The 18,031-nt window shown below is 48.2% G+C and overlaps 1 protein-coding gene across 1 annotated transcript in view; it reads right to left on the minus strand.

Annotated features, from left to right (window-relative positions):
* Nucleotides 1–18,031, minus strand: part of CLIC4 (CLIC family member 4) — a 286,715-nt gene that overhangs the window by 69,416 nt on the left and 199,268 nt on the right. Inside the window, exon 4 of the mRNA XM_085647822.1 lies at nucleotides 1,889–1,995. Within this exon, the coding sequence (XP_085503948.1) occupies nucleotides 1,889–1,995 (107 nt within the window). The remainder of the gene's footprint in view (nucleotides 1–1,888; nucleotides 1,996–18,031) is intronic.

Here is an 18,031-nt window from a genome sequence, read left to right on the forward strand (position 1 = left end):
CTCAGTTCTTTTAAATTTGCAGTTGTCATTTGTATGTTGCATATTTCTCTGCTTCATCCTCCTATCCTTAGTTCTTTTATATTTGCTGTCATTATTTGCACATTGTTGCTGCTGTACTGCTATCGTTCAGAACTCTAATTTATTACCATTGCATATTGTATATTTCTCTTTCGTACTGTACTTTAATTCTGCAATGTTGTAATAATTTTTATTTATTGTTTTCCCAAGGGAAGGGGAGGTGTTATACATTGATTTTGTATGATGCATTTTTCCCAGGGTTCCCCATTCCCTGCTGCTCAGCCAGTATGAATGTTATGTGCATGTGGAATGTTAGAATGATTGAAGAGGGAATGGAATGTTGGAGTGCCTGGCGGAGTGGAGAGAGAGACAGTTGGAGAGTGTGGGCTGAGCAGCAAGGATACTGCTCCTGGTGGGGCTGAACTACTCTACTTTACATCTTCTATTCATCACCTTTATGTGACCTGTAACTAAGCTTAAATAAACCTCTTACTTGAACATACCTCATGGCTACCAATGGACTTCTTTTGGATTGTTACAGTATATGAGGCTCTGATGTAGTACTGATCTCTCCAAAGACAATACAGGTGCTCTGGTATACCTCATAAGTGCACTTCTTCATAACAATCCTTACGACTGCTGTTCCCATCCCCTGCTGTCCAGCTTCAGAGTCAGCTTGGATATGTTAGAATGCCGCTGGAAATTCTGGCTCCTTTCATAGGGACTGTGACATGGAAGTGTAGGACTAATAGTAATGAAAATGACCGTAAGTAATTAAGGCATTAACTATTCTACTCTTGTGTATCTTTTTACATTGGTCGTTTGAAAGCGTTTTCTTTTTTCACGCTGATTTGTATCTACAGCACCAGGACACCCACTACGGTGGAGAGTACTGCACATAAATATTATTAGAACATTGGAATGTGGAGAACTCCATTGTAGACAATGGAGTGCTCCGTGCTTCTACGGGCCGGTAAAGGCCCGCAGAGCAACATTCCAATGTTTTACAAAAGCCTCTCGAAGTTCGAGGGGATTTAAATCCCCTCGAGCTTCGAGAAGCCTTTGTTTAATTTGTTAGAACATTCTGCCCTCTAGTGGCAGAATGTTCTAATAGCCTAATAGCCCTTCGTAGCAGGGCTATACCGCTATTAAAGTCCCGCTGCTTTTGTTAAAGTCCCTCGCCTTCGGCTCGGGCCTTTAACGCTGCAGCGGGCCTTTAATAGCCGGTATAGCCCGCTACGGCGGGCTATAAGGCTATAACATTACATTGACCCATAGCTGTTTCACATCTTTCAGCTCACCTGCGTTTAGTAGGAGGCACCCACTCTGGGTCATTTTACATATACTCATTTGCCTTCCTTGCTTCTTCACCCGCCTTGCTGCTTGTTGGGTGGAACAAGGTGTAATTTATGGGGCTCAATTTACCAAGCTTCAGGTGGATAGAAGGTTGAGTGGGCACTCTCAGATTTGCACTTGGGACTTAGCGATCAATACTTTAAGGCATGAACATTCAACTTATTTAGCTATTTATCCAGAATGCTGATCATAGTTTAACAGCTGGGAGAAGAATTAAGCATAACAGGGAAACAAAAATACATACACTTGAATTGGTTTTTATTCAGTGTGTTTTAACTCTACAGATTCAAATACATGGCTGAGAGATAAAACAATTTCATTGTCTGTGGTTTTAAAAAATATCAGGTGTCTCCCACTAAAACTAAAGATCTCACCATCCAAGCTGCTTCAAAAGATGGAGGAATGGCTGTTCTTAGTACAGTCTTTATATTACATTCTAGTACATAGCACCGAAAATAAATGACAGGTATGAATAGACGCAAAGCAGAAGAAATTCTGAGGCAGGCATGGTTACCTTCATTAGCTTCTGACTTCGAATTTTTTATGAAAGCAGAGAATTTGGCAAAAATATCCAATCCAGCAGTGTTTGACTCTGGATGCTTTGCAGAAAGCTTCAAATACCTACAGTGAAAAAAAATTCTTGGTCATACAGAACTAGGAAACGTATAAATCAAGGATTATGCATCCCCATGGCTATGTTTTTTTCAAATGAATACAAGCAGCATATCACAGTTATGTAGATTGCAAGCAGGCTAATTTTGTGATAGAATGCTTTCTTACCTGTCTTTAGGAGAATGTTCATTTGAATCATAAGCACTGCACAGTCTAGCTCACATGCGGGAATCGAGGACCACTTTTTCCAAAGTCATTTTTTAAAAATTGATAAGATATGTCATATCAGTGAAACACAAAGCACCAATATAAATAGCTAAAAAGCATCTTAGCATATAAATCTCAAAAGTTACACCATCATACATGCGTAGGTAAAATCTAGAAACTGATTTAATTGACTATGAAGAATGAATCAATTTGCATCACTAATCGGCCATATTCATTCAAAATTCCAATGCGTAACAAGAAGTGAGATGCAGAAAGCCATGTCTGACACGCTCCCACTCTTTTCATAACTTACTGCACCTACAGTGATTTTGTATAAACACCAATTCCAACCCACAGAGAAATACAAACTCCTACTTCCAAGATAAAGGATTAGGGGCCTCCTTCTGAGTCCATGAACGAGCGATTACCAATCTTGCAGTTATGATAGCAAAGAAAAAGACCCCACCAACATCAGATGGAACATTAGACACATAAGCCAATAGAACAGTCTTAGTGTTGAATCTAGCATCTGTCTTCAAGAATTCATTATTCAATTTGAAAACTTTATGTCAATACAGGACGAAGAGATCACAGGTTGTGAATATATGTACGTTACCTGCACCAGGCTTGCTACAGCGAAACAATCCAATGCATCCCATAGACACCGTTTATGCACCTTGTATTGTGTATAATGTAAGTCATAAATTAAAGGAATGGGTCCCCTTAAGCATGGAAATGTTTGAGATACTCCGAGCAAGCAGATTGGTGCACCATATATAGGCGACAGACATTCAAATTCAGATTACATGACCAGCTAGCAGAGAAAGCATCACATTTATTTTCCATTTTCTTCTGGCTCATCAATACTGAACAAAATTTACGACTATAACCACATCTAGATACTTTGACAAATCTCTGTAGACTCTCATTATTATCCATACTAATTTAATTGGAAGAACGATGTGATAAAAATTCTATGTCAGGACCGGAGGCGAGGATTATGCTCTATCTTTCTTTAATTCCAATGCAGCACTTCAAAGTTAACAAAAAAGAAACGAGTTACTTACCTGTAACAGCAGTTATCCAGTATTGGTGTCTTTCATAGATTCACATGCCTGAATCATTCCCCGTCGTCGAGACGGGAGCCTCCGGTACATAGAAAAGTAATGTCCTATAGACATACATAGAGAAAAATAGGCCTAAGGGCCTCCCCTTAGTAGCCTATCTTAGTCCTTATGCAAAAAGGACCAAACTCTTAGAGCCAGCCAATCAGCTGTCACCTCCCTCTAGAACCTTCCTGACAGGAGGCTCAGTCCCTCAGATTTTCGTACGCACCAAGCTAGGTAGGCGTAACATAGTTAGAGAGAGACGTGAGTCCTTCCAGGGGAGGCGGGAGGGTTGCATGTGAATCTATGAAAGACACCAATACTGGATAACTGCTGTTACAGGTAAGTAACGCGTTTCTTATCCAGTATTAGGGGTGTCTTTCATAGATTCACATGCCTGAAACAGAGTAGTCAGCAATACATTATGCACATTTCTGATGTAATCATGCCATATAGCTATTTTAGATAAAACACATATTACTATGCGAGTTTAAAACATTGGCATACATCAATACAATAAATCAGCAAGAGATGTGCATACCAGGATGGCGGGATGTTGGAAGGCTCACCTCACTGGAATAGATGGCGAAGCACCGCCTGGCCCACTGCCGCATCCTTTGTAAGCTCAGCATCCAGGCAGTAGTGTCTGGAGAAGGTGTGCGGTGACTTCCACGTCGCTGCTATACATATGTCCAAAATCGGCACTCCAGCGAACAGTGCTGCTGATGTGGACATCGCTCTGGTGGAATGCGCTTTCACCCTGTCTCTCAAAGGCCGACCGGCCCCGTCATGGCAGAATGCTATCGCTGAGGAGATCCACCGTGAGATGCTCTGTTTCGTTAGAGGCATACCCATCCTTGGCCTACTGTAGGCCACAAATAGCTGCGATGACTTCCTGAAGCTCTTTGTTTTGTCTATGTAAAACTTTAGACACCTTTTGAGGTCCAGAGAGTGGAGCGTCCTTTCTGCTGCCGTGGTAGGGTTTGCAAAGAAGGAACGGAGAACCACCGGTTCATTGAGGTGAAAGTCTGAAGGCACTTTCGGTATGAATTTGGGATTTGTCCTCAGTACTACCCTGTCCTGTTTGAACTGCATGAAGGGTTCCTGAATGGAGAGAGCTTGAAGCTCGCTGACTCTCCTGGCAGATGTTAGAGCGAGCAGTAGAGCCGTTTTCCATGAAATGTACTTGATGGAAGCTCGATGAATGGGCTCAAAAGGGTGCCTCATGAGTTGGTTAAGGACCAAATTGAGGTGCCACGTCGGTGGGACCCGTCTAGGTCTTGGGAAGGACCTATATAGTCCCTTTAGGAACTGTTTGATAAGCCTACTGGACCAGAGAGACGGGCCTTTGTAAGTCCTGGTGAAACGTGAAATGGCCGCCAGATGCACCTTTATAGATGCATGCGCCAATCCCGACTGTGCCAAGTGTAGTAGATATGGCAATATCTGTTCAGGTGTGATATGGAGTGGGCGCAGGCCTTTCTCTAAACACCATACGCAGAATCGTTTCCATTTGAGAGAGTAGGTTTTGTTGGTACTGTCCGCTCTCGCCTTTGCCAGCACGTCCCTGCATTCCTGCGGGATGTTTAAATGACAGAACTCTCTGTGCTCAGGAGCCAGGCCGATAACCTGAGCGATTGCAGGTTCGGGTATTGCACCTGCCCGTTGGACATTGTCAGCAGGTTCGGGTGCTGTTGCAGACGAATCGGTGTCCTGATGGAGAGGCGATGAAGATCCGAGAACCAGTGCTGCCTCGGCCAGAACGGAGCAATTAGGATCAGGGTACATGGCTCTGCCTTCATCTTCCTGAGGACTCTGGAAATCATCGGAAACAGCGGAAAAGCGTACGCAAAAACGCTGAACCAGCCTATGGAAAAGGCATTTCCGAGTGACCTTGGTTGGGGATGCCAGCTTGCGTAGTTTGGGCATTTGGCGTTCTCCTTGGTGGCAAACAGGTCGATTCCAGGGACTCCCCATTCCGAGAATATCGGAGCTAGCGTATTCTCGTCGAGCTCCCATTCGTGGGAGAGGGATTTCTGTCTGCTTAGGGCGTCTGCAATGGTGTTGTCCTTGCCCGGGACATAGTCCGCCCTGAGAGTGATCCCATGGAGAACAAGCCAGTTCCAGATCTTTTGCGATTCGCGTGATAGAGTGAGCGAACACGTTCCTCCCTGTTTGTTGAGATAGTGCATCGTCGTGGTGTTGTCCGTTCTGACGAGCACCTGGGAGTTCTGGATGCGTGGTAAAAAGGCTTGTAGCGCCAGATACACAGCCCTCAATTCCAGAAGATTGATATGGAGATGCTGCTCCTGATCTGTCCATTTGCCGCTTACGCGGAGGTCCTGTAGGACGGCTCCCCAGCCTGCCAGGGATGCATCGGTGGTGATCACCAGCGGTGCTGCTGGAAGCAGGAATGGCAGTCCTATAGACAAGTTCCTGTGATCTCTCCACCATTCCAGGCTCTTGGATATTTGCGGTGTTATCCTCACAATGTCTTCGAACGAACCTGTACTCGGAGTCCATTGGCTCGCGAGGGCTTCTTGCAATAGACGCATCCGAAGTCTGCAGTGAGGGATGAGGAGTATACAAGAAGACATCATTCCTAGGAGTGATTTGTAGGTTCGAACTCTTAGGGACTTCCTTGATGCCACAGCCGTGGCCAGAGATATTATCTTGTTTTTCCTTTCCTCTGAAGGGAATGTCCTTGCGCATTCCGTGTTCAAGGTCGCCCCGAGGAAGGTGATGCTTCTTGTTGGGGACATATAGGATTTCTGGTGATTGAGAGTCAATCCTAGATGTTGAAAAAGATTGGTGCAGGCGTTGGAGGATTTGGTTGCGCCTGCAGCTGAAGGTGCCTTTACCAGCCAGTCGTCGAGGTAGGGGAAGACTTGGTGACCCATTAAACGCAGGAAAGCTGCCACAGGTGAAAGGCACTTGGTGAAAATCCGCGGAGCGGATTTGAGGCCAAACGGCAGGACCTTGAATTGGTAGTGCTGTCCTGCCACCTCGAAACGTAGAAACTTTCTGTGCCCCCTGAGTATCGGGATGTGATAGTAGGCATCCTGAAGATCCAGCGATGTCATGAAATCTCCTTTTTCTAGAATGCCTAGTATTTCTTGGATCGTCACCATCCTGAACGACTGACTCTTGAGGAAAGAGTTGAGTGCCCTGAGGTCTAGAATGGGCCTCCACTTCTTCTCCTTCTTGCGTATAAGAAAGAAGCGGGAATAGAATCCTTTCTCCCTCTGAGACGATGGAACCCGCTCGATCGCTCCTTTCTTCAACATCGCAGATATTTCTCGGAGTAGCAGTCGCAGATGTCTGTGTGGGAACCTGCGGGGAGGGGTTGTAGGTGGGATGGTGGTGAATTCCAGGGAATGGACGAATCTTATTAATTGAAGTACCCATCGATCTGTGGTGATGAGATGCCAATTTTTTAGGAAATGGGTCAATTAGCCTCCAATCTTTGATGAGGGAGATAGTCGCTGGACTGGCTGGAGTAACTGGTCACTGGCGTCCGCCGGTGCCCCTCTTCTGGTTTTTGCCCCTGAAGTTTGATCTCCCGTAAGAAGCCTGACGACCTTGTTGTTGTTTCTGCTGGTACTGGGATTTATTCTGGGAGGAATACGAGGACCTACTCTGATAGGATCCCCTATAGGAGGACTGGCCTCTGGACTTGTTGCCTCGAAAGGACTGATTCCTTGCCTGTAAAGTACCAAGCGCTCTAGCCGTATCAGTGTCCTTCTTGATTGCTTGGAGCGCCTCGTCAATTTTATCTCCGAAAAGGTGTTGGCCGTCGAAGGGCATGTCCAGCACCTTTGTCTGCACTTCCTGCCTGAACGATGTTGCCTTCAGCCATCCCTGACGGCGCAGGACTGCAGCCCCAGCCAGTTGGCGAAAGCCTGTCATGGCCACATCTATGGCACAATCAATGATCTCGGCCGCCGAGGTTTGGCCCTCAGTAAGTGGTGCCTTGACCTCCTCCTGAACAGCGCTTGGCAGCTCCGCTAAATATGGGGCTATATCTTCCGAAAGTTGGCGGTTATAACGCCCCAACAGGGCTATGGAGTTGGCCACCTTGATGGTCATTGCCGACGTGGTAGAGAACCTTTTACCAATCGTGTCCAACTTCCTGCCTTCCTTGTCTGGTGGGGCTGACAGAGGAGAGGAAGGGTTTCGAGAATTCTTCTGGGCCGCCTGGGTTACCACCGAATCCGGTTTCGGGTGCCCATTAAGGCAAGCTGGCGCCGTGGATGGTGCCTTGTACTTTTTATCCAGGCGTGGAACAACTGCAGGTACGGAGGCCGGCGTCAGCATCAGTTTCTTTCCCTGGTCCCAGAGAAAGTCAATAATGGGGATTGACTTCGTCGTCTTCTTTGTCTGCTCCTTGAAGTCATGCAAGAAGCACTCAGTCTCAGTCGATTCCATCACCATATGAAACCGCGTCGCTGCTCTTTCTACTATCTTATGGAAACCGCCAATATCCACTGGTGGTGAATCTGCTTGGCGCGGTTGCGGGGAAGGTGGGGAGGAGGCCACATACTCCTCTTCCTCATCCTGATCCGTCTGGTCTTCCTGGACTTCCCCCTCTTCCATCTCTTCCGCCTCCTCATCCGACGACTATCACTTGAGGAGGCACTTTCTCCTGGCGGACCTGGGTAGCTGGTCGTGTTTGAGTTGGGGCTGTCCTTGGTGGATTTGTAGTAGGCATCGGGCCCCCTGTCTCAAGCGCCGGTGATTCCGGGAAACGTTGTTTGTAGTCCCGGATAAGGTATTTGAGGTCATTAACAATCGACAGGGGAAGGCATACCATCGGGGTGACCTCCGTGCGAACCTGCTCCCGGACAGGGAGTTCCTGGTAGCTCATCTCCTCCTGTTCTTCATCCGTGCTCTGACATTTGACATGCAGCTCAGAAGGGGAAGTAGCCTGATCCAGGAATTCTTCTTCAGACTCCTCACTCTGAAGAATCTCCATAGGCAAATGTGTTTGCACCTTACTTGGAGACGTTGTTTCTGGAGTAATCTGTTGCCATGTCAGTTTGCCAGATCCAGAACCTTGTACAGGATCCCCTGCCGTCGTCCGTGTTGTCGTCGACGGTGGTAGGGTCATAGACGACGTTCCTACTAGTTTAGATTTCTTCCATGGCTCAGAAATATCTATGGACGACGACGATTCCCCCGTCGACGGCATGGCCTTCGTCGACGGTGTCCCCGCCGACGATGTTTTCCTCGTCGACGATGCGCTCGTCGACGATTCATTTGTCGTCGACCGACGTCGACGCCTTCGTCGTCGACATCTTCGTCGTCGACATCTTCGACGTCGACGTCTGCGTCGTCGACTCCCCCGTCGACGGGGGGGGCTCCTCATCGACGATGTCGTCGACGGGATAATCTTCGTCGTCGACGAGGTCTTGGACGTAGACGACGGCTTTAGCAGTATAACAGATGAAATAGGTGTACCTGCTGACGATGATGAAGGGGTGGTCGTCGTCGACGAGAAGACTGACGACGCAGTCGTCGTTGACACAGTTGTCGTCGCTGTGGAGACATGACCTGGCGCCCCAACTCTTTTTTGCGCTGAGGAGGTTGGCGCCATTTTGCTGGCCGACTGGGTAGGCTTCTTAAAAGTCTGAGAGTCCTTGTCAGACACTGAAGATTTTGAAGATCTTGCCTCTGAAGACTTCTTGTGTGCCTTCATAGGAGGAGTGTCTGAGGGGCCAGGAGATGTAACTCTTGGCCTCTTCAGGGAGACTTGCGAGGTTCTTGAAAAGCTTTCCTCTGAGGAAACCACACTCTCCCTGTCCTTAAGCCTGTCCAGCCAGATAAGCAGACAACCTTCTCTGTCCCTCAAGGTCTTGTGAGGGAAAGACCTGCATATTTTACAGTCCTTAGGCACGTGGTCTGGATAAAGGCAATATAGGCAGAGGTCATGTTTGTCGTCCACATGGAGCCTCTTCTTCCCACATGAAGAGCAGGCCCTGAAAAGGGCTTTCTTCTGGGATTCAGACATGCCAGAAATTTTAGAAGAAAGAAATCACTCACTGCAGTAAGAAGTGGCCTGAAGCAATCTCAGTTTAAGTCCTTGAAGAAATAGGTCACTTGAAAAGTGAACAATCTGGTTTGAAAGAAATCCTGAGGAGAACTCAGGCTGGAGACTCCCTAGCACAACGTGCAGTAGAAAATCTGAGGGACTGAGCCTCCTGTCAGGAAGGTTCTAGAGGGAGGTGACAGCTGATTGGCTGGCTCTAAGAGTTTGGTCCTTTTTGCATAAGGACTAAGATAGGCTACTAAGGGGAGGCCATTAGGCCTATTTTTCTCTATGTATGTCTATAGGACATTACTTTTCTATGTACCGGAGGCTCCCGTCTCGACGACGGGGAATGATTCAGGCATGTGAATCTATGAAAGACACCCCTAATACTGGATAACCACTGTTCCCATGAACCATAGGGAACATACTACAGAAACAATAGAGTGTCCATGGGCAGACAGTCCGACATCCATGCACCAATCACAGAGCTCCTGGGGGTATGTAGTCCTCTGTCGTTATCCATTCCTCCTCTTTCTTTAATGCTGCAGCCTGAGATAAGTGTTTTCCTTTACCTTTCCCTTATAACTTTGTTTGGGTAATTTTTTTACAAGATTTGAATGTATTTCCAGCATGTATTGGTTAACTGTGTAGAGAGCGCTTTGCGCGCTGGCTTTGATTGATATTGTCAGGTTTGGTTTGGTTTAATAACCGACGCGTTCCTTTTGTGACGCTTTGCTTTGTTTTCACTCGCTGACTATGCCCGTGTAAAATTTACCGTTTTCCTCAAGGTTTGCGAGGGAGCTGCTACTCGGTCATCCCTCGCCTGGCCGTGGGAGCGTTTCACTCCCTAACGGCCGAGTTCTGTGGTGCCCAGGCTCGCGGCGCACCTCCTGCCGCGTGCCTCAGCGACGAAACGTCTGGCATTCCGCGCGTGTTTTTCGTTAATACCGGAGACGTTTTCGTCGCGGAGCCTGCCCTGCCTTACGCCCGTGTGTGGCCTGTTCTCCTGCCCTGAGGCAGTGTTTATTGAACGCCTCCCCCGGCACTGAAATTTGAACGCTCGCAGTTGAAGCGAGTCTGTAACTGCCATTAGGCAGCTCTCCTTTTTCCTGAGGGCACAAACATTTGGCGATTTCAATCGCTTCAGGGGTGAGGTCGGTACTTTTAGGCCCAAGCAACGCTCTGGTGAGTCTGTAGGGATCCATATACTGTTGGCAGGGTGCCCTATATTGTATCATTGCACCAGGGCTGAGGATCCCAGGTCTTTTGTACCCTTCTTCACGCGAGCACTGCCCGCACTTTATTCAGGCTGACACCCAGCCCCCCTTAACACAGAGGTTACCCTCTCTGCCCCACTTACCTGTTTGGAGCCCTCACCTACACATGGAACTGTACAACGAGGAGGCTTACCAGCAGGACGGTCAGTGGGAGGAGGACCCCCTAACAGCCCTACAATGGGATGAGGACTTTTATGACGCGGTGGATGACTCTATCCACAAGGCGGTGGAGCAGGCCATGGGGCCCTTGGAAAATCGCCTTTCTCGTAAAATAGAGCAGGCGTTAGCCAGGGCGCAGAACCTTCCCCCTCCCTCCCCCAATTCCGGGGGTGCTCTTCCTGATTCTTAACCTCCTCCTTCCAAACGGCCTAAAGACTCTGGGGTGGACATAGATGACTTTGCTCGCTTTAAGCAGGCGTTCTTAGCGAGCAACCCTTCTCCAGCGACTCCCGCTCCATCAGGGGATTTAGCAAACGATACTGACGGCGAGGCCGGCCCATCCCGTCCCTGGCGGCCGTCCCGTCCCGAACCAGCTAGTGAGGCGCAGAACCTTTGCGCAGACATGTTAGACCCTGATGATATTTTGCATCCCCGCTCCTCCGACTGGGCTCCCTCTGAGAAAGTCGCCCAATATGTCGCCAGCAGAATCCGTCGGCCTTTAGAGGCCACAGCCAGGAGCTGTCTTAGGGCAGAATGCCCCCGGCCTTCTCTGGAGGGCAAGGTGGCTGCTACTCCAGAGATCGACCCCCGTATGGCGACATTCTTGCAAAAGTTTGTCAAGGACCCCAAGCGGGGTATTGACAGGTCCTGGCGAGCTTGCCAGGATAAGCTTCTGGATGTTCTTGGCCCTGCCACTAAGATTTTGGATATGGCCGAAGAGGCCAAAGTATCAGGCTCTCTGATTTCTCCTGACACCCTCTCTGCTTGGGCTCAGCGCGTGGTGGTGTTCCTGGGGAACGCCAACTGCGCACTCTCTACGGAGAGACGCCGAAGCTTGCTCATCAAGGTAGACCCCAAGCTTGGCGACCTCGCTGATTCTGAGGCAGGCTCCGTGGCTCAGGGTGGCCTTTTCGGAGAACCCTTTATCAAGGAATTGGGTAAATTTGTAAACACTTTCACTTCGCTAGACAGAGCCCAATCTTCCATCAGGAAAGTTTTCCGTCCCAGTGTTTTCCGGGGGGCCGGACGAGGCAGGGGCCGCTCGTCTGGCCGTCCTAATCAGGGCAGAGGGCAAGGCTCCGGTAATGGCAACTACCAAGATCAAGCCAGATTTGGAGACTTCTACCCGACTAGAGGTCGCAGAGGAAAAGGCAGAGGCGGTCGAGGCAGTGGAGCCTCCAACTCGTCCGGTGAGTGTTCTACCTTCTTCCCGTCTAAAAGTGGGGGGCCGTCTGGCGCGTTTTTTCCAGGCCTGGACTTCTGTCACGGGGGACGTGTGGGTGCTGCAGACGGTACGAGGGTTCCATATAGAGTTCCATGGAGAACCCTACCAGTCGGTTCCTCCTCGCCCCCTCTCCTTTTCGGCCGCCGACATGGCACTGATCGACTTAGAGGTCTCCACGTTATTGGACAAACAAGCTATCGTCGAGGCCCGACCTCACTCCAGAGGCTTCCTCAGCAATATTTTCCTGGTCGACAAGGCCGACGGGACTCAACGTCCAGTTATCAATCTGAGGGAATTCAACGAGTGGCTGGTTTACCGCCACTTCAAGATGGAGGGCATCCATCTCTTGCGCGATCTCCTCAGACCCGGCGACTGGATGGCGCGTCTGGACCTCAAGGACGTGTATCTGGCGATTCTGATTTTTCCTCCCCACCGGAGATTTTTGCAGTTCAACTGGCGGGACATGGTGTACGAGTTCACCACCCTCCCGTTCGGTCTGTCCTCCGCCCCTTGGTGTTTCACCAAGGTCCTTCGGCCCTGGACGACATTTTGATCATGGCCCAATGTCCTCGGGTTTTGGCGGACCACCTTCAAACGGCGGTGGATCTCCTTCAGAATTTAGGCTTCATTATCAACGAAGCGAAGTCTGTCCTGGTCCCGGCCCAACAGGTAACGTTCCTGGGTTTTGTGATCGACTCGGTGGCGGCCACCCTCAGCCTGCCTTCTCGCAAGATGACCAAGATCCGTCACGAGATCCGACGGTCTCTTGCACAGTCGCGCCTCTCCCTGCGCCAACTGGCTCGGATAGTCGGTCTTCTTTCAGCCTCCATACAGGCGATTTTTCCGGGCCCGTTGCACTACAGGGCTTTACAACGCCCCAAGGCCCGGCACCTTCGCAGGGGCCTCTCGTATTCCCAGAAAGTCACCCTTTCGGCCGAAGCCAGAGAAGAATTGCAATGGTGGCTTGCCAATATGGAAGCCTGGAATGGGCGGGCGATCTTCGGTTCCGCGCCCGATATCATAATCGAGTCCGACGCCAGCAGGTCCGGATGGGGCGCACGATGTGGCGACTATGCTACCGGAGGTGTGTGGTCACCACAGGAACAACGGCTACACATCAACTGTCTAGAGCTGTTAGCGGGATCCTTTGCGATCAAGTGCTGGACCAAAGACTTGGTCCGTTCCTGCGTCCTTCTCAGGATGGACAACGTGTCCGCGGTGCGTTACATCAACCACCTGGGGGGGGGGGGGGGGGGGGGGGGGGGGGGGTACACGGTCTCGCGCGCTTTCCGACCTGGCGGCGAATTTTTGGCAGTATTGCCTCGACCATCATGTTTCCGTCACAGCGGAATACCTTCCAGGCCACAGCAACCAGGTGGCGGATTTCCACTCACGGCATGTTCAAGACGTGAGCCTGTGGAAACTTCATCCGGGTGTGTTTGCGGACCTCCAGAGCGTCTGGGGCCCGTTTTCAGTGGATCTGTTTGCTTCCCGCTTAGATCATCAACTGCCCCGGTTCTTCAGTTGGCGGCCGGATCCTCTAGCAACGAGTACGGATGCCTTTCTCCAGGATTGGAGGGAGGAGACGGGTTATGCCTTTCCCCCCGTTTGCCATGCTAACGAGAGTGTCGGCGCAGGTGCGTCGCCAGGGAGCGGACATTGTGTTAATATCCCCGATTTGGAGATCTCAAGTTTGGTTTCCAGTTCTTCTGGAACTTTCATGGGATTTTCCAATCCTACTACCCCGCTTCCCGACTCCTCACCCCCTCATAGCGCAGGGGTCCCTGGGGTCCCTGGCCCTGATGGCCTGGCGGATTACCGGGGACGATGGGCGATCCCGGGCCTTTCGGGAACAGCTGAGAAGCTCATGTCAAAGGCTTGGGCCGATGGTACGGTCAAGAGATACCGATCCTCTTGGAGGCGATGGGTGCGTTGGTGTATGCGTCGGGATCTCGATCCCGTGGCGGCAGATCTGATTGCCGTTGTGAATTTTTTAGCCGCTTTGGCTGAGGATGGTCTGGCTTATAGAACCATCAATACCTTTTGCTCAGCCATTTCGGCTGGCCACTCCTTAGTGGACGGCTCCCCGGTGGGCGAGCATCCTTGGGTCTGTCGCCTGCTTCCAGGCATCCGTCTTTCGTTGCCACCGGAGCCTCATTACTCCCAGCTGTGGGACGTGAACCAGGTTCTGAACCTTTTCTTGTCTTGGCAACCGAACCGGTTTTTATCTCGGAAAGAGCTTTCTGCCAAACTGGCTATGCTTCTTTGTCTGATATCTTGCAGGAGGGTTTCAGATGTGCGGGCGTTGGATGTCTCAGGAAGGATTTTCACTCCCTTTGGGGTTACGTTCACTATCCGGAGGCAGACGAAATGCGGTACCACCTCTGTGTCTTACCCTGCTTTTCCGGACTCTCCTAAGCTCTGCATAGTGTCCTGCCTTAAAGCTTATGAGGAGATGTCGGACGACTTTCGACCTCCTGGAGAGCGTCAGTTGCTCATCGCATTGAAGAAACCGCACAAGGCGGTCTCCTCCCCCACGATAGCTCGTTGGGTACGTTGGGTGATGCAGGAGGCAGGCATTGACCTCCGTGTTTTTGGGGCCCATTCTACCAGGGGGTCCATGGCCTCTAAGGCGTTTACCCTGGGAGTTCGTCTAGAAGACATTCTCAATGCGGCAGATTGGTCTTCGGACTCCACCTTTAAACGGTTTTATTTCAAACCAGTGCTGGATATGGCCCATTTGGTGGTGAGCAAGCTTTAAACGAGCATAATCCTCGCCTCCGGTCCTGACATAGAATGAAAAATGTCCTAGCTAACGTAACGGAAAGTTTCAATCCTATTAAAGGACTGGGAGGCGAGGATTATCCCGCCCAGGGTATCAGTTCTAAGGATACCTTTCCCTCCCTCGTACTGGGGTAAGTAACAGGTCTTCTTCTGGGTTTGCTTGTACCTATTGAATGTCTGTACCGAAATTCCTTCCTTGCAGGGCTAAGTCTTAGCCAAGGTTCTCGCTTACGCTGTCCTTTGCTTCCGCAGGCGATTCTGGCAAACAAGATTCGTGAGGATCTGGAACTGGCTGGCCTGCAGCATCGAAAGAGGAGGAATGGATAACGACAGAGGACTACATACCCCCAGGAGCTCTGTGATTGGTGCATGGATGTCGGACTGTCTGCCCATGGACCCTCTATTGTTTCTGTAGTATGTTCCCTATGGTTCATGGGAACAGTGGTTTTTTGTTAACTTTGAAGTGCTGCTATTGGAATTAAAGAAAGATCGAGCATAATCCTCGCCTCCGAGTCCTTAATAGAATTGAAACTTTCCGTTACGTTAGCTAGGAAATTTTTCATTCTCTGTTGTAGATAACAAAAAAATCTATTTTGTGTTACCGATGTTCAATACTTATCTCCTGAAATGACAGGAGACCTCAGTTTCAAAATAGCTGACCCAAGATCAGAAAGTTTGACCAGTGCCACAACCTGAAGTACCCATCTTGAAAAAAAGGTGGAAGACTGGTGAAATTCTCAAGAGATGTAAATTGATGTAACAACTGTATATGACAAGTGGAACGAATATCTGGCCAGACCTTAAAATATATCGAAAGAGTCAAACAGAGTATGTTTGAAATAGGCCGTATGAATCAATCGTTTGCTAGGTATATTCATCCAAGGAAGGATCTGATACTCTGGAAATTAGCCGGACAGCTTCCATTGCCCAGACCCAACCACTGCAGAAAGTCTTAAAATGAACATAGAAATGTAATTGTTCCAGAGATGGAAACGCAAACCCACCTTTACTATGGAGGTTTTTTAATTGCCATATACATTTCTGCCAACTGCTTTTGATCTTTAAAAAAAAAAATCCTTTAGAGATACAGTGGGATGGAACAGAATAAGTAGAGATATCCTGGCAAAATAACCATTTTAATAATGTTACATCTACCAATTAGACCTAAACGTAGTGTGTCACTTTTTCTAAATAGGGAGGGATCAATATATAGTGCTACATAATTAAAAGTAATAATAGTTTCCATATAAAAGGAAATATGAACACCCACGTATCTTGCCCATGTCACATGTCGAGCATGGTAGAATTCTGGATGAACATTAGCAACGATTTCTGTCTTGTCCGTGTTCAATTTATTTCTTAAAGCTTGCCCGAATACCATGGTACCATCCTCGATAGCTAGCAGTGCATTCAGGGGGATGATGTTAAAATTGCAATATCATCTGCATATGCTAGGTGCTTTACATCCCAGTTATGCAAAGTCAAGGGTGAAATGGAAGTAGATACATTTGAGTACTTGAATTCTCGGATCTAAATGGAAAGCAAATAGAAGCAAGGATAAGGGGCATCCCTGCCTAGTGCGAAGACTAATCTGAATAACTTCAGACAGTTCCCATACAGATGAACCTGGCAGTTAAAGAAGAGTACAACGACTGATTCCGTGTTATGAAACCCAAACCAAACCCCATCTGAGACATAACCGGCCACAGGTACCACCAGGAGACTGTCAAATGCTTTTTCTGCATTCAACAGGATCATTGCTGCAGGGCTTTTCAGCTCTCCTGCCAAACCGAGTACTGATATAGCAAGATTTATGTGGGGTGTGGTATCCTCTAACAAATCCATACTGCACTGGATCAATTAATGATCCTTTGACTGCAGCCAGTCAATTAGACTGTACCAGCATATCCATTTTTGAATCACAGTGATATTAGATGATATGAACCAAATTCAGTGGATCTTTATTCTTTTTAACAAATGCTGCTATAAAGGTTTTCCCCTCCAAGACGACTGTGTTGACTGCAGGGGAGTTGACAAGTTAGAAAAAGAACAGGATAATAATATTTTGAAATTCTTTATAGAATTTTGCAGGGATAGAATTGGGGACCGGCCACTTTACCCATTGCTAAATGTGGGATGGCCATTTCAATCTCTTCCCCAGTGTTTAGAGTGTTCAGCCCTGTCCACTGCTCTGCTGTTAGTTGATTAAGCTTTACCGCCAGAAAATAGCTGTTGATCATACCAGAGTTGTCTGGCAGTTATCATTATAGAGAGTGGAGTAAAACTGCTGAAAATATTTTAATATATCAGAACAGCCTATAACTATTTTGCCCATATCATCTCTTATACTCATTATCAAGTTTTTATTATTCTTATCTTGTAGTTGAAATGCCAGTAGATTTACCCATCTCCTCACTGTTCTCAAAACACAACAGGCATTTCGACCGATACTTGGAGCAGGTCTGGTCCCAAACTAATTTCTTTAACTGCAACCATAGTTTGGGCATTGTCTAAATATATTGGAAGGTGAATAAAATGTAAGGTGATTTCGGTACCTAAGCAGGAGTATTACATCTCCAGGTGGAGAAGTTTCTCCTGCAACTTTTCATCAGTGACCCTTTCAGCCTTACCCCTTTGCATAATATAGCTAGTAGTCTGGCCACAAACCAAGGCTTTTATGACATCCCAAGTCATTATAGGGTTAGCAGACTCTTCATTGATGCTGATAAATTTGCTTAAACTAAAGCCCATAAAACAAAAATACGCAGGGTCCAGTAAAAGCTTACCATCAAAAGTCCATCTGCGTGGGGAAGTAGCGTTAACTAATTTACTTGACTTAAGAAATAATGACAATAGGTTATAATTCGAAACGTTCCTAGGATTTAATTTGATCGATACAGAGGGCAGGATGCTATAACCTACAAAGAACATACTTATGCGAGAGGATGTACCATGTGGAATCGAATGGAAAGTAAAACCAGGTTCATTTGCCCGACAAGCACACCATACATCACAAAGGGCATGGGTTTCAAGAATTTGATTCATAGCTGCCCTAGACTTTTTCAAGTGCCACTGACTTGATTCACAAAAGGTTGTCAAGTCCATCCTAGGGTGAATAGTAAAGTCGAAATCCCCACACATGAGGATTGGATCCTGCCACATACTGAGGAGGAGATTAAATATGGCAGGATTGCCTAAATTTGTGGCATAAATCACAAACAGTTAGCTGCAAACTACTGTTGCCAATAGGAGTGAT

The sequence above is a fragment of the Triturus cristatus genome, chromosome 3_2 (genome assembly GCF_964204655.1).
Source record: "Triturus cristatus chromosome 3_2, aTriCri1.1, whole genome shotgun sequence".
In the NCBI taxonomy this organism is placed as follows: domain Eukaryota; kingdom Metazoa; phylum Chordata; class Amphibia; order Caudata; family Salamandridae; genus Triturus; species Triturus cristatus.